A 10,514-nucleotide genomic window follows, 5' to 3' on the forward strand; every position below is an offset into this window, starting at 1 on the left:
CACCAACAGAACGACCATTATTGCTGTGATGGTGTAGAAAGCTTTCTGCTTTGACTGATTGATCTTCTTCCTGTCCGCTCCCATTTCCCCTGGACCCGGACGAATCAGAGCACAGAGAACAGAAAGGCAACAAAAAAAGGTAATAATTAAAGAGGCCGCCATCGCAGAGAAATATGGAATATAGGGAACAGCAGGGTAATACAGAGCTTGTACACCAAGCCATCCAAAGCACAGCAACCACACACACCCAATGCAGATGTTTCTGATGCTGACCCCACCTGACTGTCTCAGCCCCAGATAGGTGATGGGGTGAACAACAGCCAGGTAGTGCTCCACACAAGTCACAATGTTAAAGAAGAGCTCTCCTGGATAAGCAAAAGCAACTCCAAAAAGTCCTACAAGAAACACCACTAAGTTACTTGCATATGTGCCACATAAGGTAACAATGGCCCCCAGTACAAATATCAGTTCAATGGCAGTCACATTGTAGGTGAAGATGTCAGAGTGACTTGTTGTTGCCATGGAGCTCTGCTGCTGCCATTGTTGGTAACCCATATAGAGGATGAGGATGGAGACAAAGAGGACAACAATCATCTTGGGGAGGAGGAAGGAAATGCTCATGGAAATCCCGATGTTTGAGGTAAAGCAGTCAAAGTCAGACAAAGATGAGTTGTCTGACATGTTTCTTAATGTGGTTTTTGGGCTTTAGTGGAGAAAAGGAAGGAAACAAATACAAACAAAAGTGAGGCAGGCAACGATATTAAAATTCACCTGCATGTTTATTTTTGCTGGACCAACTACAGTTTACAGTAAATTATAATGGAGTATTAGGGCCACACTGAGAAAAAAAAATTCAATTGTGCATTTTAAGAATAAAGTCAAAATTTTGAGAAAAAAGTCAAAATATGGAGATTAAAGTTGCCGTTTCAAGTCAACCAACTGTGACACCACGTCTGCTATACCTTCTCCAAAATGTCTTGTATTATGAACTAGTGAAACTTTAGAATCGGTTTTGGTAAAAAGGAAATGATTTCTCTTTTAGTACATATAAACACGATATAGCGATTAATATGAGGATGTTAAAGAGATGGTGCAGAAAGCTGCATCAGCTCAGAAGGAAAAAAACACACAAACTGGCAATGTTAGATGCAAGGATTTCGATGACTGCACCTTTGTGCAGCACAGAGGGGATTTACAGAATCACAAGACACAACAAGACAGCTGATCAAGTTGTTTCATCTACCCAAAGCATTTGTGGTCATTATTTGATTTGAAATGACGACTTCGACTTTTTTTTCCTCAAAATAGTATTTGACTTTTTTCTGAAAATGCGTGGGTTTTTTTTTTTTCTCTATGTGGCCCTAATACTCCTTTGTAGTACACTGCTGACACTATGATATTTTTAGAGTCACCAACCTGTGGAAATTTAACATGTAATTAAGAATAAAATACAAGCAAAAATTTCTCTGTATTAATGCTTTACCTTACAATATAAAGCACTTTGAGGCAACTGTTGTTGTAATTTGGCACTATATAAATTGGAATGAACTGAATTGAATTGACATGCATTACATAGCTAAATAATCTCCACCTTACCATCTGTGGCTCTCGTTTTGTTCAAATTTTCCTTTAGATCCAAACTCACACGCTGCTCTTTACTAGTATGCAGTCAGCAATGGGAAACTGCACCAAGCAGGACTTCATGGCCCTAAAAAGGGTGGTTCGTTCAGCTGAACGGACCATCAGAACCACCCTCCCCAACCTGCAGGACATTTACACCAAGCAGTGCAGGCTGAGGGCCATGAAGATCCTAAAACAGCCCAGCCACCCCGGACACTCTCTCTTCTCCCTGCTCCCATCAGGCCGGCGTTACCGCTGCCTGAGGACTAAGACTGAAAGGTTGAAGAAGAGTTTTTACCCACAAGCCATCCGTCTGCTCAACTCTGAGCCCTAACTGGACCATTATTGCACAGTGTAAATATTATAATTTAAAAAGTGTGTATAGTGTATAGTATATAGAGTATAGTGTATAGTGTGAATTACTTTTTTAATTTTTATTCTTCTTATTTATATGTGTGTGTTTATTAGGTTGCAGGTACAAAATACATTTCACTGTGCATTGTACTGTGTATAACTGTGCATGTGACAAATAAACACTATCTCTCAATGGTTAAGTCTGTGTGCAAGTATATCACTAAATGTGGTAAAATGATGACCAGCAGTCAAACAAATGATGGACTTTGCATGATCCCACACTGTAAAATGTGATGACATCTTTAGGTTGCTGGACAGGCAGGTTATTTATGGCTGTGTGTTTTTTGTGTTGCAGGTGCCTGATAGGTGCGGTTAGGTCGTTGGTGACTGGGAACACCTGCACCCAGTGATCCCAGCACAGAGAGCACTCATCATAAACTCTGATCATGTGCTGGAGAGCGTTTTCAGTTTCCTTCTACCAAACACCACACCATGCTAGCACTCATGCAAATATGCTAACACCACCGACTTACTGACTGACACACCTCTTGGTATTTTATTTGGTAATTTTCTTAACTTGGTTATTTTCAAATAAACAAACACATTAACTCCTTTTGAATTTGAAAGCTCACAAGAAAGTTAAGAAAGGACCACATTAGGACTGTCAGCATCTTCTTTTGACAACAGTCCTAAAAGGTTTGAGAACTGACAAGACCTGATGCTGGACATTTGAGAGTCATGTGGTCTCATTCCATGCATGATATTGGATGCTGTTGGAGTTATGGTATAAATTCCATTCTGTTTATTATAAATTATCATATCTTCTGTTTGTATATTTTCTATAAGTTGTTTTATGTACATATGATACTGTTGTTTTTATGTTTAAAATGGAAACACGTGGCATTTTTTACAAAGGAAGTTGTAGTTACCTGCAGGCTGTTTTCAGCCTGCAGAGAACACACATAGGATACGTGTCTCATATACGCCATGTTACAGGCACATTCTACAGGATACTTACTACCATATATGGTAAGGAAAAAGCCAAGAATGTTGTTTATTACATGCTGTAAACTGCGTTTGGTGTAACCCACGTGATCTTATTGTGAAAGTCCGAATAAAAGTGCTGCGCAGGAAGCGGTCCTTCAGGACAGATAACTTCCGCTCAGCCGCGAGCTGAGTTCAAGGAACGGATCTCTCCTCCTTGCGCAAGTTCAAAAGAGTTGTGTGTTTGTTCTCTGAGTTATTAAAATGATCTGAACCTATCATTTTTTGGTCCTTCGAGAGCCGGAGCGGGACAGTTTGCTGACTGACGCTGGAGGAGAGGAACACCGCAGACTGTCGACAGCCAGGATCATTAGCTGACCTGAAGAAAGCCCTGAAGTGTGAATTTGTGACCAGGCCGGTGATTAGGTTCGCTCCTCCAGCGCCGTTCATCACTCTCCCGGAGTCCGAGGGGACATAACACCAACAGTAACAAAGGTATGTGAAAGCCGCGCGTTATAAATTAGGTAGATTCGCCGAAAGGAGTCCGTTTTACCAGCAGTTACCGCTGTGGTCTTAGGTTCGGGGACGCACAGGTCTGCTCGGGCTGGAAAACGTAAAAACTCCAGCGGTTACCGCTATACTTTCGAACCTAGGCCCAGAAATTAATTTCTGGACCAGTGAGGTATAGGTCTGCTCGGGCTGGAGAAAATTGGTTATCCTTAGTGGTTACAGCTGCACTCGGGAGGTGCAGGTCTGCTCAGGCTGGGAAGACGGTACTGTAGTTTGCTTTTGTTAAAAAGTTAAAGTAAATTGGTAACTCTCGCTGGAAAGAGAGGTTTCCCAAATTCGGACTTTAGAAATTTAAAATAGGCCTTGAAAATACGCGTACGTGTGTGAATGTGAGTGAATGAAAGTGTGTGAAAGCCGCCTTTTGACGTGGAAGCAGCAGCGTGAAGGGATACCCTACGGGTGCCAACGAACTTTACGGTCGATGAAGTACACAGTGACGGGCGGATTTGTTATTAGGTCCCAGAAGGACACGTGGTCGGATCGGGACAAAGCACGGGAAGTAAAGTGGGGAGTATGGATAGCAAACTGAGTAAGCCTGCCCTAGAAGGGGATTTAAAATATATGGAGAGATACTCTCCAGGCAGCACAATATTTTGTGATAAAAGGAAGAAAAAGTATGGTTTTAGTGGAAAGTTGGAGTTAAGAGAATGTGAAGATTTGGTGGGAAATTTAAACTTTAGTGTGGCAACAAAGGAAGGGAAGAGGAAAGTTGAAAAAGAGAGGCAGTTAATGGTGGCAAAAACGTGGTTGGAACAGGCACAAAAAGGGCCGCGGGCAGAGAACAAAAGAAGGGAAAACAAACTTCCTGCAGTGGGAATGCTGCATTGTTAAGGCCAGAGGATGAGTTAGGCCTTGTAGGGTGCAACCCCCACCTCAACCACCTCTTCAACTCAAGCACCTCCCCCGCAGTTACAGGGGGAGTTAGTGCAGCAATTAAATTTAAGGGCAGGAAGGATGGTCCTTAGAAGTCATAATAAGAACAAACAGGGAATGTCGTTGCCCTGGTACAAGGAGGATATCCAGATTTAGAGCCCCTCCTGTGTAAATATGGTGAAAAGCATTGCTCGGGGGCTGGGAGTTGTGATTGTTCTGTGGGACACTCACACTCTTTAGGGCCGCCCGTAAATACCTTTGCTATGTGGAAGTAGCTAATCCACATAGGGGTGCTGGCAATGATAAAGCACAATCTTAGTTTTTAGACCGTAGACAAATGTAGAAATGTTAGAAGCAGTTAAAGGTGTATCATCTCACAAAATCAATGTAGGTTGTAAAAACTGTCCAGATGACCATTCCCTTATCTGTAACCTACACACACCCTTCCTCCCCCAGGAGCCTCTGGGTTATTGGGGTCACATTAGTTAGTTTTATTGTCCTTTTGGTTAGTCTCTTTTAGGCAGGAACATGTAACTGGGGGAGGATCTCCTCTTCTTTATGGTAGGTTAAGGAGGGGGAGAACCGGGGGGTGTAAAAAGGTATAAGGACATTGTGTTTCTGTGTAGAATGCAGAATTCATTCATACCCCTCTGGGGTACGGGTGACTTCTCCATATGAGTAATAAACCAAGTAAAGGAATCTTGTCTCTCTCATTTGATAAATTTCCATAACAATTTTGGTGATTGTTGGTAAGATCCAGTGAGTATTTCCACAAAGATTGACGAGTCTCTGGCCCAGCTGAAGAAAAAAAGCTTCAGTCCTCCTGCATTTGCATATTATGGAGGAACTTGAATTTTCACTCTTTGCTGGACAGCTGCCTGGATTCAAGGACCCTGCCTTAGAGGCACGGCCGTAACACATCGAGTGAGAAGGATTCCAAATAATTTAAAAATAAGAAAAAAAATAAATAAATAATTTAAAAAGTAAATTTAAAAATTGCATCTGTCACTGTCGGGGTTGAATAGACATTGGGAGTCTGCCTATAGGGTAACACCCATCGCTGAGTGGGTGACACGCAGACTGGGTCACATGTAAAAGAGGTCAAAGACAAATTGTGTTTAACCTAAGGTGATTAGGCTCCTCGAACGTGTCCTTTTTCTCTGTTTTCTTACACGTAGAAAGAAGAAAACCTGTGAGAGACGTCTCACTAGGAAAAATGGGATCTTAGAGCAGTGATGTTAATCCTTCCCCTGACAGTGCCACATGCAAATGATATAAAGAAGAGATATGGATCCAAATAATTTGAATGAGTAAATTATTGGGTTAGAGTGTGCATAGGAAAAAAGTGAAAATCTGTAAAATGGCTGAATATGAAAGATAAATGAAATGTTTGGGAAAATGGAAATGGGAACGTAGGAATAGAAAATTAATAGTTAAAAAACTCGGCGGAGAGCGAGATCTTAGCGGAGTTTTGAGCAGCAGAACAGCTGATGCCCTAATTAATGGAGTGGCGGTTTTGGGGCCACCTCCATTTGTTGTTACTTGTGATACCTCATCTCTCTGTGCCCTTTTTGCAGGCAAATTTATAAGCGCTGAAAATCTCTGACCCAGATCTGGACTCCTGCCCTCCGATCAGACATCGTCTGGACCAGAATGATTGTCGGTAAACATGAGACCCACCACCTCCACCTCTTCATTGAGTCGCTGCTGCACCACAACCTGCAGACAAGCAGTACAGCTCCACCTCAGAAGAGCCCTCAATACTGCTCTCTCCTGTATGGAGACAGACCAGATCGGCTGACTCTGTACATAACAGTTGCCACTAGGTAAAGTGTTGCCCGAGGGAGAGGACGAGGATGTGGAAGAAGATGGGATGATTTTTCCAGGTGTGTCGAGATGACAGATGTTACAACTGCAGCCTGACGGGTCATTGGTGAACTGAATGTCCACAACTGGTGAATGGAACGTGGACTAACCAGACTGTGTCACACTGATCGGAGAGGAGGACTTCAGACAAGTCAGAGGAGGGCAAGTTGCCTGATCAGCAGAGAAAGGAAGTGAGATATCATACACACACACACACACACACACACACACACTCATTACTGGCGTCTAACACACAGCCTAGCACACGTGCAGCAACCTGCTCAGCAGGTTTCCTGTAACATATTATTTTAATGCATCCATGTACAGTTGCATTGGAATTGCATAGGAAAATGCTTATGCTAAATTTAATTGTAAATGTGCAGCCCACACTGTGGGTAAAGATCCTGTTACCTTAGGAAATGCCTTTGCAGATAAGATAGCTAAGGAAGCGGCACAGGGCCTTTATGGCCACAGCGACACTGAAGGATAATATTTATCATATTAATGATAAACCGGTACTCCCTAAAGCCCTTTTTAAAACTGCAGCATTATTGAGTCATGGGCCTTACCATGCCTCAACAGGGGGGATGGTACAGACAATAAGTAAATACTTTTATGCAAAAGGCTTTAATAACTATTTAAAAAATTTTTGTAGAGCATGTTTAACTTGCTGTAAAAATAATCCACAGGGTAATCTGAGACCAAGAAGGGGTAGATTTCAAACACCTTGTTATCCTTTTCAGTTCCTCCACATGGATTTTACAGAACTGAATCAATGTAGGACGATAAAAAACAGGTTGAGGAAGAGACCTTGGGTGGACTGTATAGACCTAGTGAAAATGTACATGCGCAAAACACCATCAGAAATAGGACTTACTCCGTATGAAATATTATATGGCAGACCATTCAGGCTGCCTGTATATACGGAGGAAGAGAAGGCAGAAGAGAGCTGTGATTTGAGTGACTGGATGAGGAAATTTTTACAAAGTAAACAAGTAACTGATGCTAATAAACTGCCAGAAGCATCTTCTCTCTCTCTCCACAGGTGCCACTGATACAGCCAGGAGACTGGGTGCTGGTCAAGGTCATCAAACGGAAGTGCTGGTCAAACCCGAGGTGGGACGGTCCATATCAAGTTCTACTGACCACACCAACAGGAGTGAAAATCGCTGAAAGATCTACATGGATACATCTGAGTCACTGCAAGAAGGTGGAGCCACTTACTTCGGAGTAAAGGTGGAAGTCTGGTTACAAAGGGGGAAATTCCTTATAGTGGTTTTTTCGTCTCAACCCAGTGAAGAAAACAACTGATCCCTACTCCTTTAGAATGGCGCCCTTCTGCAGCCTCATAATTATTTTCAGCGTGAGCACACTGCTAGTTTTAGGAGGAACATCTTCATTAAATTACACCCAGTACCCACATGAATATGCAACCAATGAGTGGTGGCAGTTAATGAATGTCACAGCTCATGTTAATAATTGGACAAATTGTTATGTGTGTGCACATATGCCAGTGGCAGGACACAATACTGGACTGAGGCCTTACAATGTTAGCTGGGAGCACTCATGGTGTCTCTATGGGTTGGCTACACATCCAGGGAGAAGAGCTAAATGGAGTGAAGCAAATCTTACCTCAATTCTTAACGTAAAGGGGATAAGTTCTCCCATTAATAGAAACTGTTCTATGTTAACAGATTTGCTCACTTGGCCCCAGTTAGCTAACCCCCTTCCTGAGGTGCTGATGTTGACTCATTTGCCAGAGAAAGCTTTTCCAGCATGTGTTATAGCAAATGGAACCATCAAGGTGGGTAGATTACCAGCCACTCTCTGTAATGCTACCTATTCGTACTGTCCACCAACAGATGAGAGACAATGCCTGACCTGCCTCAAAAATATTGCTTGTTATAATAATCTAACTGTACGGAGGAAAGAATGTCAGTCTGACCTGGCCTACAGAATACAGATGGACACTGGAGAGCTGAGTCAGTGCTCACGAGTAGCACCAGGACCCAAGGGAACAAGAGTGTTAGCGGACTGGTATTTCATCTGTGGTCACAAAGCATACGTGTCCCTTCCCCCAGATTGGGGAGGCCTGTGTAGTGTTGCATATGTGTCAGATCATGTCTTTTTCATGCAGTACCAGGCCAGTCATCCACATCACAAGACGAAGCGACAGGTTGGAGAGTGGCTCACGAGCCATTCAGAAGTCCCAGAGGAGCTCCGGATCGGGGGAGTCGGAGCGAAGATTGCCCAGTCTATCTTTCCAGGAATTGGACTGGGATTTGTGCGTGACCAAGTGGAAATAAATCGCTATGTAATATTACGTCTGGTAAATACAACCATAGCTCTAGGACAAGGAACTTTAAAAGAGTTAAGTTCACTCAGAGCAATGGTGATGCAAAACAGGATAGTATTAGATCTTTGGACAGCTTCCCAGGGTGGCGTGTGTAAGATCATTGGTAAGACATGTTGTACTTACATCCCAGATGAAGATAATGCTGGTGGAGCCATAAGGGAGGCACTCGACAGACTGACTGAATTACAGAAATATGTACAACAGCACACTCAGGAAAGCCAGAGTGATTGGTTTTCCTGGCTAAATGCAGGAACTTGGTGGCAGGTATTGTTGAAATGCCTGACTCCTGTTTTGTGTGTGTTAGTGTTGATTTGTGTCTTTACAATGTGCATTCTGCCCTGCATCAGATCCATGATAACACAGGTTTTCACAGGTTATGTTGTGTCATATTTGCAGCTTCAGATGGTCGACCAAGATGCTGAAATGCCTGAGGATATTTTGTAAATATGTAAATGTTTGGCAATAAATGAAACCCACACTGAAAATGTGCAAGCAAGTGGTGTGGAAAAAAGATGCCAGTGAAGTTATGATAAACAGGGGGGAAATGTTGGAGTTATGGTATAAATTCCATTCTGTTTATTATGAATTATCATATCTTCTGTTTGTATATTTTCTATAAGTTGTTTTATGTACATATGATACTGTTGTTTTTATGTTTAAAATGGAAACACGTGGTGACATTTCTTACAAAGGAAGTAGTAGTTACCTGCAGGCTGCTCTCAGCCTGCAGAGAACACATATAGGATACGTGTCTCATATACGTCATGTTACAGGCACATTCTACAGGATACTTACTACCATATATGGTAAGGAAAAAGCCAAGGATGTTGTTTATTACATGCTGTAAACTGCGTTTGGTGTAACCCACGTGATCTTATTGTGAAAGTCCGAATAAAAGCGCTGTGCAGGAAGCAGTTCGCCAGGACAGATAACTTCCGCTCAGCCGCGAGCTGAGTTCAAGGAACAGGATCTCTCCTCCTTGCGCAAGTTCAAAAGAGTTGTGTGTTTGTTCTCTGAGTTATTAAAATGATCTGAACCTATCAGACAGCAGCTCAGAAATGACTATTAAAGCAAAGAGCAGCTCTCAAACAGACTGAACTCTATTAAGCTCATGAAGGAGGATTCAGGCCTGTTTCATTACACTGCAGTGCTGTGATCTAGGGGACCTAATAAACTGGCACCTGTACATGTCACAGTGATCAGTTTGTTTCTGATCAGGTCTCAAACATTGATACCACTTGGAAACCAGATGATGATGTCAGCTATCACACAGCGTGGCTACAGACCTAACCTGCTCCGCAGCAGCTGATGGTCCACATTAGAGAGCAGGAGACCCAAAGTTCATCTGCTGCTCACATGAATCCTGTGATGGAAGCTTTATTTCACTGCAGCTTTCTTCAGAGCACGTTTCAACATGTTGAGCTCATCAGTGAAAGTTAGACTCTGCTCACAAACTGGAATCAGCTCTGTTTGCTGGCACAGCTGCACTGGTTGCTTTCTTCCTGCCTCGTAGGGCGAGCTGTCTCTGCTCCCCTGTTGGAGGAGGTTCCCGCTCTTCAGTCTGCTCACCTGGATCTCAGCAGCCTCATCAAGCACACTATAAAGGAGCAGCTTCTGCATCCAGTCTCTAACAGATTGTCGGCCTCCCTGGAGCTGATTTGGTCACCTTAGTGTTTGTTCTCTGCACGTTTCCTCCTCTAAACTTTTCTTTGTTGTCTCCAGAGCTCAGTGGTTGGTAGTGATGGATAGTGATGAGAAAATGAAGCTTTTGTGAACCACTTGGAACAATTGTTTCAAAAATAGGTTCATTACTGGAAGCTTTAATTATAGCGCCCTCTCCTGGAAAAGTGCAGTGCTTTCAATGACACACCTGCATGCACGCGCTCACACA

The 10,514-nt window shown here is 42.9% G+C and overlaps 1 protein-coding gene across 2 annotated transcripts; it reads left to right on the forward strand.

The window, feature by feature from the left end:
• The first annotated feature begins 3,165 nt into the window (after positions 1–3,165).
• Positions 3,166–9,510, forward strand: LOC115778003 (endogenous retrovirus group PABLB member 1 Env polyprotein-like). 2 transcript variants are annotated; one of them, XM_030726017.1, is made up of 2 exons: positions 3,166–3,453; positions 5,979–9,510. In XM_030726017.1, the coding sequence occupies exon 2, from the start codon at positions 7,595–7,597 to the stop codon at positions 9,065–9,067; it is 1,473 nt and encodes a 490-aa protein (XP_030581877.1). In that variant the 5' UTR covers positions 3,166–3,453; positions 5,979–7,594; the 3' UTR covers positions 9,068–9,510. The 2 variants fall into 2 exon arrangements, with proteins under 2 accessions (XP_030581877.1, XP_030581878.1); XM_030726018.1 differs by lacking the exon at positions 3,166–3,453 and having other exon boundaries at positions 5,455–6,458; positions 7,313–9,510.
• Positions 9,511–10,514: the final 1,004 nt, after the last annotated feature.

Source organism: Archocentrus centrarchus, unplaced genomic scaffold, assembly GCF_007364275.1.
Source record: "Archocentrus centrarchus isolate MPI-CPG fArcCen1 unplaced genomic scaffold, fArcCen1 scaffold_93_ctg1, whole genome shotgun sequence".
Taxonomy (NCBI): Eukaryota; Metazoa; Chordata; class Actinopteri; order Cichliformes; family Cichlidae; genus Archocentrus; species Archocentrus centrarchus.

Excerpts from the sequence above, each read along its gene's own strand:
- LOC115778003 (XM_030726017.1), top strand. The coding sequence starts at position 7,595 with ATGGCGCCCTTCTGCAGCCTCATAATTATTTTCAGCGTGAGCACACTG.